General features: G+C 48.5%; 1 protein-coding gene across 4 annotated transcripts in view; it reads left to right on the top strand.

Annotated features, from left to right (window-relative positions):
* The window catches only part of CLTRN (collectrin, amino acid transport regulator), a 41,903-nt gene that overhangs the window by 8,783 nt on the left and 13,850 nt on the right, over nt 1-19,270 (top strand). Inside the window, exons 1-4 of one of the 4 annotated variants that reach the window (XM_047765826.1) lie at nt 811-1,298; nt 1,619-1,677; nt 5,587-5,672; nt 17,300-17,413. In XM_047765826.1, coding sequence (XP_047621782.1) covers nt 1,166-1,298; nt 1,619-1,677; nt 5,587-5,672; nt 17,300-17,413 — 392 coding nt within the window. In that variant the 5' untranslated portion in view covers nt 811-1,165. Of the gene's footprint in view, nt 1-810; nt 1,299-1,618; nt 1,678-3,718; nt 3,820-3,992; nt 4,547-5,586; nt 5,673-17,299; nt 17,414-19,270 lie in introns of those variants that run through there. The other 3 variants (XM_047765829.1, XM_047765828.1, XM_047765827.1) reach the window with 3 other exon arrangements.

The raw sequence follows: 19,270 nt of genomic DNA, 5'->3' as shown, positions 1-19,270 counted from the left end.
TAGCCACTGTGCCACCGGGGAACGCCTCATTTTTCCATCCTTGGTTTACAAGCAGAGAGGTGGAATCCGGGGCCTGAATTCACGAAGGGGCGGTGTGGTAGAGAGCAAGGCCCTGACACGCACCCGCAGGGGGCTTGATGGGGGTCTGCAGAGTGCCACTAGGGGAAGGGCAATCCTCAGAGCATCTCAGGTTTTGGTAGAGTTTCAGTTTTGACCAAGGACGACGTGAGACACAGTGGGGTTCGGTGTGGTGGAGATGGGGTTCGGGTGACACTCATTCCACTCTTCCTGTGGCCGCCAGGGCCTTAAACCCTGGATCCTCGGTTTCCTCGTCTGTAACAGGATTACAACACAGCCACCGTGTGGCGCTGTTGTGAGGATTAGAGAAATAATCCAGCAAAGCTGGGTCGTGGCAGGAGGTAGCGCCTGTTGACCGTTCCTGCTGCACTGGCTAATGTGGTCTCTAGCCACATCGTTCCGTATAAAGCTAAGCAACATTCAGTCTCCAGCAGCACCAGCTCCGCGTCACCTACTGGACAGCCGCCTGTGCCCAGCGGCTGGCGTGGGGTGCGTAGCGGGTACGTCCTGAACAGCGCGGAGAGGAACGGTCCCTCGGGCGGCACTGCTCTATGTCACTGCCTTTGGTTTTACTCCACTGCCAGACCTCAGGGCGGGCCAAAGCCATTCTCTTTGACTTGGAAGCTCTCCTGGATATTTACCTGCGGAGGTGAGCGGAGGTGAGCGTCAGATGCGGCCAGCCTTGAAAGGGTGTCGTCCTTTGTTCACCAGAGGTGGAAAGGAGGGATGTTTGTTCTCCAAATGAAGGTCGTTTATCTCTAAGCCAGATATGTCAGCCCTGAAAAGATGGGAAGTTCATGCCAAGATAAACCTCCAGAAAGGACTCCTTCTTTCTCCTGTGCATTTAGCCAAACCAGAACAGAAAAAGGGGTGGGGGAGAATAACTACTTTTGAGTCAGCAGAGAAAACATTCTTGTAGGTAGAGTTTGGAAAGGACAACTAACAATCTGTTTCCAAACAGGTTTTCGTAAATAACTGACAGGAGATGGGCTGTTTCTATCAAAGTATTAACCCAAACGATGGCGGTTAATCATTAAATCTTTCAGGTGGTGGCTTGCTTGTTTGCTATTCTAATCCGGATCACAGAATGGCTAAAGTAGCTTTAACTGGAGGGTGGAATTTTTTTTCCCTCTGCTTGCCTTGTGTTTTCCACTCTGAAAGAATGTTGTGGCTGCTCTTTTTTCTGGTGACTTCTGTTCATGCTGAACTTTGTCAACCAGGTACGTAAGCCTTGAAACTTAAAAACAGATGAACAGTTTTCTAAATGATTGACACGTCTTTGACTGAAAGACTTCTTTATTTTTCTAAATCTGCCATTGTGTTGTGGCTTGATAGTTAAGGCCGTGAATGTTTTATGAGTTTGAAAGAAAAATTTCAACCGTCTAAGATGCTTGCAGTTCAACTTTTAGGAGTATTTGGGCAGTTTAATTGCCGTTCTTTGTTCTGTTGTTTTGAGTTGCATTAAATATTAGGATCTATCAGGCTCCATTTTGTCAGATTTTTATCATCACATCGTGCTCTCTTTTTTTCTCTCTGGCAGATGCCGAAAATGCTTTTAAAGTGAGACTTAGTATCAGAACAGCTCTGGGAGATGAAGCAGTAAGTGAAGAACCTGCGTGTTCATTTAACATCTTGTTTGCTAAGAACACTCCTTTCTCTAATAATGAGCCTCTGTGTTTGCTTATCTTAAACTTGTATAGATTCCCTCTAAAGACCTCAAATCTGATTTTTTTTCTTTTTTTTTTGTCTTTTGAGGGCCGCACCCACGGCCTGTGAGGGTTCCCAGGCTAGGGGTCCAATCGGAGCCTCAGCTGCTGGCCTACACCACAGCCACAGCCACGCCAGATCCCAGCCGCATCTGCGTCTGCGACCTGCACCACAGCTCACGGCAACGCCGGATCCTTTACCCACTCAGCGAGGCCAGGGATGGAACCCGCAACCTCATGGTTCTTAGTCATACTTGTTTCCACCGCACCACGATGGAAACTCCAAATCTGATATTTTCTTAAAGCAAGAAAATTTATAGTAAAATAGAAATTGTTAATAAGCTGATTTTGCCTAGTCTTTAAATTATTCTCTAGCATATACTATAGATTAAAGTTCTGCCTTGCCCAAAACAATTTCATGAGCCTGAGTGTTTCAGCCCAGAACAGTGGCGCACAGGGGCCTGAGTCAGGCACTCAGGTCTGGGTTGGGCTCTGCTCTTCACTGTGTGGTTGTTTGAATTTTGTCAGTCACCGTCATGGAAAAGAGGGTAAGTTTCACCCACCTAAGATCTTTGAGAGCACAAAGTTTTTCAGATTCTAATGTGAAGTTTCTAAAGTTCTTCTCAAATATCAGAGTAACAACATGAAATATATGTTGTTGAATATATGAAATTGAAGTTTAAAAAATAGTCATGGGGCTCCAGTGGCTCTAGGAACGGTAAAGACTGTCGAATTGATAAGATGACTTTGTGTAATTCTAATTTCAGTTTTCTGGTGTGGTTTGTGAACATTTTCCCTGATAGAAGGTGATAGTAAGATGCCTCAGGCTAGAAATGATAAAAGTGCTAAAAGAAACTTAGAAGTATTCGGTTTGTAGGCCAGTCCACCAGTGTATTATTGTGTTCACTTAATGAGTGGTAATCATTCCGACAGTGAGCTTTCATTGAGAATTTAGTTTGCTTTCTTTCTGGGGCCCTTCTCATCACTTTGTTCACATCGTCTCATTTAGCCCTCGTAACAACCCTTTGAGGAAGGGGGCACAGGTGTTCCCATTCTCGTTAGATGGATGAGAAAACTGAGGTGCAAAGACACTAAGTGAACGTCTCAAGATCTCACGTCAGTAAGGGGTAGAGGTAAGGTCTGAACCCAGGCAGTGTGACTGCAGAATCCACTGTCTCTTCCACTGGGTAGGGTTGCTCATCCCAGCATCTTCTGAGGGCAGGCAGCATGCTGGATGCTGGGATGCACTGGATGCAGTGCAGCAAAACCCAGGCTTGTCCACGCCCTGGTGGAGCTTACAGTACTGGGAGAGTTGGCTGTCCATTAAATATTCACTGAGCCAAATGCAAGTGTGCAGCCTTGAAAGCATTACCAGGAAAGAGAAGTCCAGAGGGATTTGGCCTCATCCAGGGCCTCAGGAACTGGCATTTACTGTGAGGTCTAAAGCACGAGTAGAAGTACACGGGGGGTTAAAAGCAAAGAGGGAACAACAGCACGTGGAAAGCCTTATCACAGGAGGGAACCTGGGGAGAGCGAGGGGTGGAAGGAAGGCCGGGGCATCTGGAACGGGAGCAGCGAGGAGGAGCGTGGCGCCTGACGAGCTTCGAGAGAAAGGAGGAGTCAGGCCAAGGAATGTGTGGCCCATGTCGGCGAGTTTGAAGCAAGGGGGAGTTTTATGCAAGAGGTGTCATGGTAGATTTCGTGTTGGGAAGACACCTAGGCCGCAGTGTGGAAGACAGACCCGAGGGCACTAGGAGAGAGGGGAGGATCCAGTTGGGAGGTGCTCGAGTCGTGTGGGTGAGAGGGGCCGGCCGTTCGGAGTACAGTGTGTTGCTGGAGAGATGGAGCAGTGAAGGGATGTGAGAGCCACAGGGTTGGGATGACAAGGAACCGGGGGCGGGGCGGGGGGGGGGGGTCACGAAGAAGCTCTTGTTTCTAATTATGCAGCCGGATGGATGATGGCCCGTTTCGGAGTCAGGGAGCCAAGAACAGACAAGAAAACGTTGGCGTTCATTTTGGACTTACTGAGTTGGAGGTATTATTGACAAAGAGGCAAGGACACAGCTGGCTTGATATGTACATTCCTGCGTCACTTGCACTGAGATGGCCCTGGAACCCTGGAGGAGATGGCGGTGCTGGGGGAGGGAGTGGAGGGTGACCAGAGGAGAGGGTCTGGCCTCGAGCTTTGTGATTCTCGAAAACTTGAGCCTCGGAGAAGGGAGTGAACCGGCAAAGGAGGCAGAGGGGTGAGGAAGACCAGGAGAAGGCCGTGTCACCGGGGGGAAGAAAGGGCTTTCAGATGAGCAGAGTGTTCACGAGCATCACATGGTGTTGAGAGGCCAAGTGAGGGCAGACTGAGAAATGCTCTCTGCGTTGAGAACGTGAAGGCCACGGGTAACTCGTGAGAGCCGCTCTGTGCAGTGGTGGGGCTGGCAGGCGGATAGTGGAGGCGGCGAAGATTACGCGGCCGTGACCACGTCGAGACGGAAGAGTGGACATCTTCTGTAAGAATCGGGGCCGTGAGGGCAGCAGGGAGACAGCAGAGATCGAAGGAGGAGGATGGGTAAAGGGATTTGGATGTGCGGTTGTTTTAATGGGAGAGACTCGAGCATAGTTCACAGTCAGTGAACATGGAAGAGGGGGAGAGACTCATGCTGTTTGGACCCTTCGAAAGCCAGAATGGGGGCATTCCTCCTAGAGGTGGATGGAACAGCCGTCGACTGGAGGAGAAGCACCAGATCTGGCCTTTGGCGAAGATGGGGGTAAAAGATGGGCGCCTCTGGAGGAAGTTTTGTTCTTGGCGTCAGGAGGATGGGGGAGTTTAAAGGGTAGACTCAAGATACACCTGTGACCCACGAAACGAGCACCTAGTAGGGGCAAGGTGTGAGCGAAAGCACTGAGATTTGGGGGGGGCTGAAGGAGGTTTGAAATGGTCATTGTGAACCATGAGAGAGAAAAAAAGGATGGAGAATCCTAAGGGGACCCCGGGCAGTGTGGGAGCAGGTAATGAAGGTAGAGTTAAGCCAACAAACCCTGTGATTTTCTCCAGTTATATTTGATTGCTCACCTAAAACGTGGGGTCATCCACTTTAGTTTGCTAGGGCTGCTGCTGTAACACAGTACCACAGATTGGGTGGCTCAAACCACAGACATTAACTTTTTCTTGGTTCCGGAGGCTAGAAATCCAAGACCCAAGTGTCAGCAGGTCTGGTTCCTTCTGAGTTCTGTGAGGGAAGGATGTGTTCCAGGCCTCTCTCCCTGGCTTCTAGATGGCGATCTTCTCCCTGTGTTGGGACGTTTGCACTTTAATGTATGAGTTTCTTTGTGGGGGGCACAGTTCAGCCCATGATAGGCACATACACTCAAGTTTTCAGCCAAGAAAATAAAAAGAAAGTTGTGCTGGTGTTAATAAAGGAAAGGAAGCTGAGACGAGGAGTCAGCTTACAAGGGAAGAGAGAAAGGAAGAAAAGAAACCACCTATTTATGTCTAGCATGGCATGTCCAAATGTCCTATCTGTTGACTGACTACTCATAATGCAGGTTTCAAGAGGATAACGCCATGGGAAATACACCACGCTTGGCATGCTAGCATAGCCAGGAAACTCTATCCTGAACAGCATGGTGACAGGATTGATCATGATTTCCAGTCTTTATTATATGAAAAAGATGGAAGAGAGAGACAGACAGACAGACACACACACACACACACACCAACGCAACTGTGACCACAGTTAGAACCCAATGGACCAATTTTTACCCCATGCCTCTTCACTTTACATTCTCTGTTTTACTTTGCTTTCAGTACGCCTGGGATACAAATGAAGAATATCTCTTCAAAGCGATGCTGGCTTTCTCTATGAGAAAAGTTCCCAACAGAGAAACAACTGAGTAAGTAAACAATGAAAAGTCTCACTTGATTATTTGCAATATTATTTGAGACAGTAATTCAAAACTCAATCTTGAAAATAATTTATAGATCTGGAGTTCCCTTCATGGCTCAACAGTTAATGAACCCCACTAGGACCCATGAGGTTGTGGGTTCGATCCCTGGCCTTGCTCAGTGGGTTAAGGATCCGGCGTTGCCGTGAGCTGTGGTGTAGGTCGCAGACGTGGCTTGGATCCCGTGTTGCCGTGGCTCTGGTGTAGGCCGGCAGCTGCAGCTCCAATTTGACCCCTAGCCTGGGAACCTCCATATGCTGTGGGTGTGACCCTAAAAAGAAAAAAAATAAAGAAAAAAAAATGGAAAAGAAAATAATTTACAGATCTAATTTTAAGAGATCTACATTTTAATCCTTTATAATCTAGCTCAGCTCATAGGTTATATCATGTCCTAACAAAGCTCTCTGTTCACTAGGCACTATGAAGATAAATATAAGAAATCGTAGTTATATATCATAAGCATTCTGTGTTTCTGTCTATCCAAATACCTTCTCTTGTAGATAGATGGATAGATAGATAAAATAGAAAGAAAAGATTTCTTTTCTCATCGTGTTGGTCTGCTCTGGCTGCCCTAACAAAATACCACAGATGGGGTGGCTTAAATAGCAGAAGTTTATTTCTCACAGTTCCGGAGACTGGAAAGTTGAAGATCAGGGTGCTAACAAGGTAAGTTTCATCCTGAGGCCTTTGCTTTCAACTTGCAGGTGCCACCAAATCTTTGTATGCTCACATGACTTCTCCTTTGTTGAGGGGGAGGTGGCAGGGAAGAGAGTGCGCATTTTGGTGTTTTTTTCAGATGAGAGCACTAATCCCATTAGGGCCCCACCATGATGGCCTCATTTAACTGTAAATCTCTCTCTATAGGCCCTATCTGCAAATTCAGTCACGTTTGAGCTTAGGGCTTCAACATACGAATTTTGGGGGGAAGGGGATAAATAAGTCCATAGGATTCATTTTGAAAATAACTTAAATGTATACAGGTTTTTCCCACAGTTGGCATCTATCATAGCACCTTTTTTATTTTCCTAAAAGCTTTAGTACAATATTTAACAGTTTGACATCTTTATCCATTCTTCCAGAGGCATCTTCCTTATTTGTGATGTTTCCTTCCATCTTTATTTGTGATTAGGGTAACGCTCCTGCTCTCTTTCTACTCCCTTCCTTCACTCCACCCCTTGAGAGGTGAAATGACTCATCTGATTGGTGAGCTGGAAGGAGAAAGTGGGCATAGCTTCCCTTCTCTTGAGGAGCCGGCCTGCCCTCAGACAGCAGGTGTTTTTCTGTGCTGCTCCCCACACTGAGTACGGAATCCAGTCCTGCTCGGGCAGGCTCACACCTCTGCCCAGCTGTTCATCCTGTCTACAGCTGCGGACTGTTAAGATTGGCAGGAGCAGGATCCTGAGGTGTTAAGTGTCTTGCACAGTACTTTAGGATGTGCTGATACCTGCTTCACTTCACTGCTACCTGGGTCACTATAGATGAGTTTGTCTCATCTGAGAATTTTTTTTTTTAATTAGGAAGGAAATTTGCCAGCTGATAAAAGTCATACCCTCCAACCAGCCTTTTATTTTGGTCTCCTGTCCGCTTCATTCTTTTGTCTTAATTTTATTCAGAACCTGGCAAAGACAGTTTCTATTTATCGGTCTTCCTCAAACCCACAGTGTATTATGCATGGACTGTGAATATAAGGGATAAAACAGAAAAGTAGGATTTGGAGGAGCAAAATAAACATGATACATGGATTTGTGTGTGTACACACAAATACACACACACGCCCCTATGTGTTTAAAAATACATAATATATGAGTTTTTGCTGTGGTGCAATGGAATGGCAGCGTCTCTGCAGCACCAGGACGCAGGTTCAGTTCCCAGACTGGCGAAGTAGGTTAAAGGATCCGGTGTTGCTGCAGTTGCTGCATAGTTCACATCTGCAGCTTGGATCTGATCACTGGCCTGGGAACTCCATGCACCGAGGGGCAGAAAAAGAGACTATGTAATATATTCATATGATTCAAAAAATTAAAAGAAGGAGGTATAAGGTAAAACAAAATTATGCCCTAAGTGAATTCTATGCCTATTTTATAGACTCTAAGACAAGATGCATTTGCTAAAACATAACGCTTTTAAACTGAAGCGTTTTTTTTTTTTTTTTTTTTAAGAGCAGCACTTATGGAAGTTCCCAGGCTAGGGGTAGAATCAGAGCTATAGCTGCCGTCCTACGCCACAGCCACAGCAATGCCAGATCCAAGCCACGTCTGTGACCTACACCACAGCTCACAGCAACACCAGATCCTTAACCCACTGAGCAAGGCCAGGGATCAAACCCGCATCCTCATGGATACTAATAGGGTTCATAACCCACTGAGCCACAACAGGAACTCCTAAACTGAAGCCTTCTTTCCAAAACAATTTATAATAACATTTTTTTCCCAATAAAAATTAGAAGATTACTTTCTAGGAAATCAAAAAGGACAAATGTAAGGAGAAAAGGGAACCCTCGTACACTTGTTGGGGATGTAAATTGATGCAGCCACTGGGGAAAACAGTATGGAGGTTTCTCAAAAAAACCTAAAACTAGAACTATCATATGACCCAGCAGTTTCACTCCTGGGCATATATACAAGAAAAGCAAAAACACTAATTTGAAAAGATGATGCACCTCTATGTTCCTAGCAGCACTACTGACAATAGCCAAGATGTGGATGCATCCGAAGTGCTGTCAACAGGTGAATGGATCAAGAAGACACAGTGTATACATACAATTGCTCCTAAGAATATAACTTAGCCATAAAAAGGAATGACATAATGCCATCTATAGCAACATGGATGGACTTGGATGGTGTTATGCTTAGTAAAAGAAATCAGACAGAGAAAGATAAATACTTTATAATTTATAGGCAGATCTAAAAAATAAAACCAACTAGTGAATATAACAAATAAGAAACATATTCAGATCTAGAAAACAAACTAGGGGTTACCAGGTGAGAGGGGGAAGGGGGACGAGCAAGATAAGGGTAGGAGAGTAAGAGATACAATATATAAAATGAATAAGCTACAAGTATATATTGTACAGCATAGGAAATATAGCCAATATTCTATAACAACGATAAATGGAGTATAGCCTTTAAAATTTTGAATCACTATGTTGTATAGAGAAGCTTATATAATACTGTATATCAATTGTACCCTAATCAAAAAAATAGACAAAAAGAAAAATATAAGGAAAAAAGCTACTGGTCATCTCACAATACTAACCCCTCAACTAGTCTCTTTTAATCTTCTTGTTTTGTTTTTTTTTTTTGTCTTTTGTCTTATTAGGGCCACACCCACAGCATATGGAGGTTCCCAGACTAGGGATCCAGTTGGAGCTGTGGCCGCTGGCCTCTGCCACAGCCACAGCAATGCCAGATCTGAGCTGTGTCTGTGACCTACACCACAGTTCATGGCAATACCAGATCCTTAACCCAGTGAGCGAGGCCAGGGATTGAATGGGCGTCTTCCTGGATACTAGTTGGGTTCCTTAACTGCTGTCATCTTCTTGTTCTTGATGCTGTGTTCATTTTAATATCATTTCCTGTGAGTGCCTAAATTTTACCTTGAATATGATTATGTTAAATAACATTTCCATTCTTAGGAAAAGTTAATTTAAATAAGTAACATTTCAGATTAATTTTGAGGACTTCACTTTTGAAATTTTTTTTTCCTGGAAACTGGGCATTGGAGGATTCTATAAAGATATCATATGGTTTATTTGCAAAGGCGTTTTAATTGGAATTGGGTGCATAAGATATATAGAGGCTTTTGTTGTCACTGTCAGTTATAAAATTTGAAAAGTGCAACATTAGATTGAGGATCACCAATTTTTTTCCTGTAAATGCTAAGGCAGTATGGATCTCAGCAATACTGCTGTCAGGAGGCTGAGTGGTGAGGGCTGCCTCGTGAAAGGGCCTGTGTTTAGGATGCTCTACAAGTGCTGGGCCCGATCCGCTGAGCGCTGCTCTCACGGTGGCTGCATCTTTACGCCCACAGGTTTCCCCTACGGGAAAGGGCACCTCACGGTGAAGATGGGATGGAAAACACCTTTGCAGACAGGCTGCCTCTCTCGAGTGTGCGAGGTCATAGAAAGACACCGCTAGCTTGGCAAATGGATCAGATGTAAAATCTGCCTTTCAGATTCAGGCTGTCACAGCGGCCCTAATACAATACACACTAACACAATAGCAAATGTTGCTATTTGCTGTCTCTGACACGATAGCAAATATCCCTTTCCAGGGAGGCTTCAGGGATCCAGATCTTGGAGGTTATTAGCTTTTTCTTTCTTTGTTTTTTTCCTCCTCGTTGCTTGTTCTGTGGCTATTGCAGAGAACCTGAAGATCTTGAGCCGTGCTGGATGGAAAGTGTAAAGAGTAACTCACTAAAGATAGTCAGGTGATGGACAGCGCGCCGACTACTGCCGCTTCCGTGCCGCCTTTTTCCCAGTCTTTACTAGAGGGTCTCCTCTGTCCCACGTGATCTCACCCAGGGACCCGGGCGCGGTGTCTCCTCTGCAAGACTGGAAACCTACAGCGGGCATACCCGCGATCCAGCGTAACCTGGATGGCCTCTGCCAGAGGGTGTTCTTCCTAAAGCGAGGTCCTGGCCGCACCCGTGCAGGACTTGGAGGAGAGCAGAACGGGTCCAGTCCCCAAGAGCCGCCTCCTCGGGCAGTGGAAGGGAAGGTGGAAGGACCCGGAGGCAGCGGGCGGGGGCCTGCGGGGAGGGGCGCCGGGTCCACTGCCATCCCCAGGACAGGGCGGGGAGGGGTTCCAGCGCGTGCCTCGCAGCGCAGGAGTCTCGAAATGTTGAGAGTATTCTCTCAACAGGGCTGAACTTTAGTCTGTTTTCCAGGTAAGCTGAGAAAGGTATCTGCCTGGTTTCCTCAAGTGTTGTCTTTTGGGATAATTGATCAATCTGAGCGAGAGAGGTCGACGTCTAGCTGAGGCGTAGCTTTTCTCCTTCTGAGGAAAACGATGCAGGTCACGGAAGGGATTTCTCCCTCCGCCTAATCATTCAAGGAGAAGCCTTGTGACCTACGAAAGAACAGCATGCTGTTGTAGTCCTGGTAAGGGGATTAACGGTCTTGTGCCTGTAAAAGAGCAGCCCAGCTCCTGTGTAGTCCTTTGATTCCGGAAACAGGAGCCCGATTCTTCCCTCCGCTTGGACGGAGTTGGTCCTGGCGGGGCCCATTGGCGAGGAATGGCAGCGGGGCCAGTTCTTAGACAATCGCCTTGGGACCGGGCTCCCCACACTTGCGCAAAGGAGGGGGCCCTTTCACCTTTTTAGAGATTTGCTGATGGAAGCAATTTGTGTATGTTTAAATGTCATTGGCTTGTGAAACAGTCAGACAAACTTGTTAGTCCAGCACAGAGGTCCATCAAGACCCATCTGTATTTAAAAATCTTGAAAATGTAGGTTTTCTATTTAGCTCAGCTGATGGCATTTCCGTTTCTTTCTTTTTTCTTTTTTCTTTTTTTTTTTTTTTTTTTTAGCTTTTCAGGGCCACACCTGCCTCATATGGAAGTTCCCAGGCCAGGGGTGGAATGGGAGCTACAACTGCTGGCCTACACCACAGCCCCAGCAGCGCTGGATCCTTCACCCACTGATTGATGCCAGGCATCGAACCCGCATCCTCATGGATACTAGTCGGGTTCATTAACCACTGAGCCACGAAGGGAACTCCCTCAGTTTATTATTCTTGAGGTAGACTTGACAGATGACACTATGTTAGTTTCCGGTGTGCCATGTAATAATTTGATATTCGTATATATTGTGAAATGCTCACCACAGTGAGTCTCGTTAACATCCCTTACCACACGGTGTGATAGAATTTTGTTCTTGTGATGAGAACTTTTAAGATCTAGGCGTTTCCCGTCGTGGCTCAGTGGAAATGAAGCTGACTAGCACCCATGAGGACACAGGTTCCATCCCTGGCCTTGCTCAGTGGGTTAAGGATCCGGCGTTGCCGTGAGCTGTGGTGTAGGTTGCAGACGTGGCTCAGATCTGGCGTTGCCGTGGCTCTGGTATAGGCCGGCGGCTACAGCTCCAATTCCACCCCTCGCCTGGGAACCCCCATGTGCCGCAGGTATGTTTAGCTCAATAAGTGCTGTTGGCTGATGGATTTTTCCCTTTGTGCAAACCTTAGAGGACATTCGGTGTGGTCATATTTGGAAGAAAGGGCATGGAAGAAGTCACACTGGTTGGACACAATCTCTGAATGGAAGGAATTGGCATCTTTCGGTCCCAGATCTTCTCCTGAAACCCATCCATCCGTGCCATCCGGTCTTCACGGTACTGCCTGTAGCACCAGCCCCAGCTTTCCTTAATGTACATTTCCTCTTGGCTGCCTCTGTCTACACCATATGCAGGAGTCGTCTTATACGAGAGAGTTCTCTGTGTTTTGATGTTGTCTGGCTCTTTGCGGTTGGGGGAAAGAAAGTTCTGGGGGAGCGGTCTCCCTCCTTTCCTTCCTCCCCTTTCTGTGATTGCAGTGCAGGCCCGATTCAGTTGCTCCGTTTGTCTCTCAGGAAGGCGGGGGCACACGCTGCAGGGCAGGCTTGGGCCTTGTCCCCTCGCCCCAGGGCCCAGAGAAGTCTTGTGTTGCAGATGGACACAGTGTTTGACGGGCTCCCAGGTGATGCTCAGCTGATAAAGTGGAAAGCGTGTCCTAAGCTTGGAGACACTCGAGTTCTCATCAGGGCAGGGGTTAGAGCCCCTCCCGACAAGGGCTGTGGACCACCCACATGAAATCCAGAAGCCCTTTGCCCTCCCCACTGTCCTGGGTCTCTCCTCACATGGAGCATGGAGTCCTGTGGGCAGATCTGGCGTCTCGGGACTTTTGGCTTCCCCTTTGGTTTGAATCTTCTGGTGAGCTACCACCGTGACCTTGATCTTCAAGAGCCTCTTTTTAAAAAACTTCCTATGCTCGCCGATTGGCCGTGTTCTGTTGCCGTGTTCGATTGGCCGTGTTCTGTCAATTTCTGCTGTGCAGCAAAGTGACCTGGTTACACGTTCGTATACAGTCTTTATCTCACACCATCCTCCATCCTGCTCCATCCCAGGTGAGTAGATGTGGTTCCCTGTGCTGTACCGCAGGATGTCATTGCTTATCCACTCCAAACGCAGTCGTTTGCATCTTCAGGAGTCTTAATAGGCCTGTCACGTAGGGGCAGAGTCGTGGCGTCTCAGTGCCCTGGCAGCAGAACTCGGTTCCTAACCATCGCTCGCCGTGTTGGCCGGTCATTGTTCGTTCTTGGCAAACATCCGTGAGCGAATGCCACGTGCTTCACATCGTGCCTCTTAAACCAGGGGCCTGTCCACGGGGCCACAGTGGACACAAGCAGACAGTGCCCCCCCCCCCACTTGTCCCTCGTGTTGCCCCTTGGTGCCCTGGGCGATATACTCCCACAGTGAGTGTGGTGGGAGTGGCCCCCCACCGCCTGGGCCTTACCTCTCGTTGGACCTCCGTTTCTTACTCTTGTGGAAGCCAAGACCTCAGGTAATTTCTCAGAGCATCCTCCGAACAAGGAGGGAGGCCCAGCCCCCGAGGGTGCCTTCTCAGGCAGCCTTTGCCTTGCCGCCGTCCCCAGAAGCAGGGCTGTGCTTCCCCGGCCCTTTCGCCAACCTTGCTGCTTTAGGAAGTGGGCTTGCTCGTTACTCGTTCAGTTGCCGGTATCTGAACAAGATGTAAGCATGTCTCTGTTTCTGTCGTTGATATTCATAGAACGCCAAGCCCTGCCTGGGATTCCAGTTCTCTGCACCTTTACCAGCACTGGGTGTTCTTTAACTTGGTCATTTTTGCCAACCTGAAGACGTGAACCGAGTAGCTTGTTTTTCAGAAGTGCCTTGTCTGGAGTTCCCGTCATGGCTCAGAGGAAACGAGTCTAACTAGTATCCACGAGGACGCAGGTTCGATCCCTGGCCTCTCTCAGTGGGTTAAGGATCCGGCGTTGCCATGATCTGTGGTACTGTAGGTCACAGACGCGGTTGGGACCTGGCGTTGCTGAGGCTGTGGTGTAGGCCAGAGGCTACAGCTGCGATTCCACCCCAGCCCGGAAGCCTCCATATGCCGCGGGTGCGACCCTAAAAAGACGAAAAGAAAAAAAGCATTGTCTGACTGTTCATAAGGCCCAAACATGAGTCATTCACACCCCACCGCATTCTGCAGAACGGGGGAAATGTTTTTGCCAACCATGCAGCACCTCGTGGGGGGTCATCGCTGTGTCTGAAAAAGGCCCACTTTGGGAGACCAGGCGTGACTGTTTCTGCCAGTAGAGGTCACTGTCCCTCAGCGGTTCTCCACCCCTGGCATGCTGTGCCCACCCGCCCCAGCCCCCCCTAACCTGGCAGTGCCTGGAGCCAGGTTTTATTTTCACAGCGTGGGTGTCTCCTGACACCTGGAGCCTAGAGACCAGGGATTCTGCGGAAACCCTGCCACGCAGGGGTCTGTGCCCAACCCACAGGACTGTCTGGCCCCAAGAGAGCCAGGGAGGAGAAACTGTGGTGTGGGGGGAATCCTAGGATTTGAATCTTGGAAAGAAAGGCCTTGACAGTCTAAGATCATAAGGCGATTTTTACTCTTACTTGAAATACGAACACATTCAGAAAAGCGTCAAGTATTTTTGAGAATAATTCAAGACAACCTAAGTGAAAAGGCAGGTAAACCACAGTTAAGAACGGGAGGACTCAGTACTTGTTCAAGATGTCAGTTCTCTTCAAAGGGCTATAAAGTCAGTGCTCTCCCCGTGGCACCCATCCCATCAGTCCCTGTCCTAATAAATGTGGGACAAGTCATCGCTGCGATAAAATAAAATCAGAGCAGCCTTTCAACTCCATAATCGGGGCGGAGGGGAGAAGCAGGGCCTCCTGACGAGGGCGTTCTGGGGGGAGGGCCGGCAGGAGGGGTGCGGGGGCAGGAGGGCGAGTCCAGGGGCGCGTCTGTCGCCTGTCGTCTGTCGCGGGGCTTGCTCAGGGCGCAGACAGGAAGGCTCAGGCAGGCCTGGGGGGCAGGCCGGTCCGTGTGCGCTTCTCACAGGCAGCCGCCCCTGGAGCAGAGGCTGCTTGTCAGAGGCCCGGGCCTGGGCACGAAGGCGGGGGCCACTGCATTTCTCCGCACGGGCCGGAAGGCCGAGGGCCTGGGCGCCGGGCTCTGCCCCCTCCGCTTGGGCTCGGGGGTCTCGAACCAGAGAGGCCCGTCGAACCTCCTCTTCCCTTTCTGGCAGCGTCGGAGGGCCTCCAGCACGGTCTCCCGGGCACAGGGGTCCGGGCGCTCCTGCCTGGGCGGGTACCTGTAGAAGCTGCCTCTGCGAAGCGGCGGGTTGACGTGGATGGTGACGGTTCTGCCCACGCGGCAGGGGGTGCGGGCGGTCCACATGAAGCCCTTGAGGAGAGCCCTGCGAGGGCTGCACAGGCGCAGCCCCGTGGTCGGGCGGAGGGGCGGCCTGCCGGGCCAGCCGCGCCGCCCGGCCTTGGGCCCCGGGGCCCCGGGGCCGCGGGCGGAGTCCCTGCCGGGCGGGCGGAGGCGCAGGCCTGGGCCCAGGTCCCTGGGCTGGAGTCTGCTGGGGCGGGCCGGCTTGGCCCTCGGAGGTGGCGGGGACCCTGGGCACAGGCGCTCCCAGGCGGGGCGCGGCCGCCTGACCCTGGCCTCGGCCAGGCGCCCTGCCCGGTACCTGCTCAGGTACCTGCTCAGGTAGCTGCCCATGATCGCGGGCGGCGGGGCGGGGGCTTGGCGGGGGCTTGGCGGGACTAGGGCGTCCGGGGCTCCCCGAAGTCGAAGTCGAAGTCGAAGTCGGCAGGCGGAGGAGAAGCCACTACCGGGCCAGGCGACCGTTGGTTTCGGCGGCAAGCAGGGGCGCGGGCGCCTGGGCGGCCTGAGGGTTCAGGCCCTGCGCGCGCGTGCGCGCGGCCTCGCGGGGCACCCCTGCCCCCTGAGCTCGGGGACCGCCAGCCTCCCCTGTGGCCCGGGCGCTGGGCTCCTGGCAGAGAGGCCTAGGCGCTCCTAGGCTTTGTGCACTTTTCTTCCCCCCTGGTCTTCTTTTGGTTAGGGCCGCACCCGCAGCACATGGAAGTTCCCAGCTAGGGGTCTTTTCGGAGCGCAGCTGCCGGCCTGCTCCACAGCCACAGCAATGTGGGATCCCAGTCGCGTCTGCGGCCTCCACCACAGCTCAGGCAACGCAGAATCCTTAACCCCCTGCGTGAGGCCAGGGAGTGAACCCGCGTCCTCATGGATGCTAGTCGGGTTTGTTACCCCGGAGCCAGGACGGGACCCCCTGTGCACTTCACATTTAAAGGGGGAAAGTGGAGTCATTTCTGCCAAGTCACGAAAATTCCAGACAATAAGGGCGTTCTTTCTCATTAGTGTAAAAGTGAGCGTAGTACGCTTGAATGCTCGTTTAAGGAAAAAGAGTGCATTTGCTTGTGTTCCTAAAGATCTGCGTGTTTCATTCTTCTGGATTGGTCGGTAATGTCACTTTTCGCAATTTGATTCTGAAGGACACGGTGAAAGCCATTCGGGAGGTATGTTTTAGCCATACAACCATGGTTTAGTGTGGATTCTCCTATTTTCTATCTTCATATATTTCATGCATTCATTTACAGATTGTCTCTTTTCTGAACACTAATGCGTTTTCCTTCTTGGCTTTTCTCTGGTGATTCAGGTATACAGACTAGAGTGAGGCACATTTCCAATTTACTATTGGAAGGAGGTACCTGCAAAAACTGTTTAAAGCCTGTTGGTAAATGTTATAATAGCACTCCAGTTTGGAGGTCTGTTATTGGACCGGCCCCAGTATTGGAGTGGTAGAAGTGCAGAAATTGTGGCCAAGAGAGCAGGCAAGTAGGGGTCAGCATATTTGTCGGGTTCTGAGTGGTCAAAAGCTGAATGAGGAGAAAACTAATAGTTCTGGATGAGGAAACAAAAGATTTCTGTATCAGAGAGAGGCCAAGTGTTGAAAAATTGAGAATGCTGTCAGCTCATAGGTGATGGAGAATGAGATACCCAGTGATCTCTACGGAGTCATTCTCTTTGTTGTTTCTTTTTTCTTAGATTCCTTCTTTAAGGAATGATCCCAAGTATATGATTTTTAAATAAAGGAACTTTCTAACATTATTTTATTCTTTTTTTTTTTTTTGTCTTTTTGCTATTTCTTGAGCCACTCCTGCGGCATATGGAGGTTCCCAGGCTAGGGGTCAAATCGGAGCCGTAGCCACCGGCCTACACCACAGCCACAGCAACGCGGGATCCCAGCCGCGTCTGCAACCTACACCACAGCTCACGGCAATGCCGGATCGTTAACCCACTGAGCAAGGGCAGGGACCGAACCCGCAACCTCATGGTTCCTAGTCGGATTCGTTAACCACTGCGCCAAAACGGGAACTCCACATTATTTTATTCTTAATAAGACATATCTTTATATTGCTAGAAATGACTTCATTAGTAGCTAAGACACCTTTTAATATGGTAATAACACCAGAGTGGAATATCTAATGCCATTTGGTATTATTTGCTTACAATGTATTTTTTTTCTTCTCGTCGTCTGCAGTATTTCCCAAGTCCTACTTTGCAATGTAACCCAGCGAGTGTCATTCTGGTTTGTGGTTACAGATCCTTCAAAAAGTCACACTCTTCCTGCTGCTGAAGTGCAGACGGCCATAAGGTAATCACCACTAAATATGCATTCTACTAATTAATCAACTTGTTGATTAATTCCGCTCTTTTCATAGATTCGGAGACTTTGCTCTCTGCTTTACAATGATTTATTTATTAATATGTCAAAGATACTCTTCTGTTGGTTTGTAATAGAGATTGATATAGATCAGTGGTTCTCATCCAGGGGCAGTTTTGCCTCCACGGAGACATTTGGCAGCATCTGGAGACGTCTTTGTTGTTCAGTGCTGGTTGTGCACAGGAGGCCACCAGCATCAAGTGTGGAAGTTAGGGTTGCTGGTCAACATCCAACTGTGTCCAGGACAGCTCCTCACAGCAAGGAACTATTCAACCCCAAATATCAGTTGTACTGTGATTAAGAAACCCTAATTTTAAATGTTAGCTCAGACGGTTAGGAACCCTTTGCACAGCACTATTGTGTGATGGTCCAGCACATGGATTTTCAAGCCGTAGATTACCTGGCTGGGATTCTCCTTTACATTCATGAAAAATCATGCCTCCACCCAGATTTTCATTTGCTTAAAGGAGGTATTTCCTTATAGCCTGGTGCTGGTCTGCACAGATGCTCAAGCTGTTACTCTCAGATTGAAGACCTGCATTGCCCAGTACAGCAGCCACCAGCCACATGTGGTTCTCCAGATGTTGAAATGTAGGTAGTCCAAGATTAGACATGCTCAGAGTGTAAAGTACATGCCACATTTCAAGGACTTAGCACAAAATAAAATGTGAACCAACTCAGTATTGATTACATGTTGAAATTATATTTTCATGGGTATATTGGGCAAAGCATATATTATTAAAATTAATTTCTCCTGTTACATATATTTCTTAATGTAGCTCCTAGAAAATTGGATATCGCATGTGAACTTGACATTGTATTTCTGCTTTTCAGTGCTGCTCTAGAGGTGGATGAGGTCAGCTTGTCAGGTGTGAATTCAGTAAAGGCTAAACAGTATCTCCAAGAACTCTTCTTACCTAATTTGCACATTTCAGTTAGAAATCACTTATTTTGTTTCTGTCGAAAAAGTTTTTAATTGCCTCCCCAGTTGCCACCACCACCAGGAATGCAAATTTTCCCCCCAGAAAAGTAATGCATTTACCTTCATTTTTTATAGACTTTTGGACTCCTAAAGCACTATGTACTTTAGTCATATGCAACTACCTGGCAGTTGATGGAACAGTCCTACTGTACCATGTCTCCAGTCCCTGTGCTCACTACACATTTTGGTTTAAAGGACTTCTACTTGTCCCTCAAAACACAGCTTGAAAGTTACCATCTTAGGAAAGCAGCCCTGACTTCTTCCTGTAGTGTACTTACCCCTCCGCTCTCACCGAGGCCATATTTACTGCTTTCACTACTGCCCTGTGATTATGGAGGGACTGATTGGCCATTCTTCTAGACTGTAAACTCCTTGGGTATTTTTATTTCACTTTGTATCTCCAGCACCTGTCACATGATATGGTACTTAGTAAGTTTTCAGCAAATGTTTGTTAAATTGAATGGAAAAAAAAAAAAAAGATCAAATTGATGGATTCGCAGCTCTTCAGCTGCTCCTGGCTTCATATTTTCTTATCTGCACTTGGTTTTCTTTTCTTCTCATGTTTATCCCCCACTTTTTACATATTATTTTATCTTTCGGGGTGTTGGTATTTATATACATCTACACCACCTTAAATAGAGTTCTGTCATTTTATCCTAGCTGCTGCCTTTCAGGAGTACAGTGTGGTGGGCAGAGCTCAAAGCTCAGGACTACTGGTTACTTCTAGGAGGGTCACAGCAATGGAGGGCAGTAGCGCAGAGACAGGTGTCTCTTCGGCAGCCGGCGCTGCCATTTATGAACAGAAA

This window comes from Phacochoerus africanus, chromosome X, assembly GCF_016906955.1.
Source record: "Phacochoerus africanus isolate WHEZ1 chromosome X, ROS_Pafr_v1, whole genome shotgun sequence".
Taxonomy (NCBI): domain Eukaryota; kingdom Metazoa; phylum Chordata; class Mammalia; order Artiodactyla; family Suidae; genus Phacochoerus; species Phacochoerus africanus.
The sequence above is the reverse complement of the archived record's forward strand: the minus strand, read 5'-3'. Positions and strand labels throughout refer to the sequence as shown.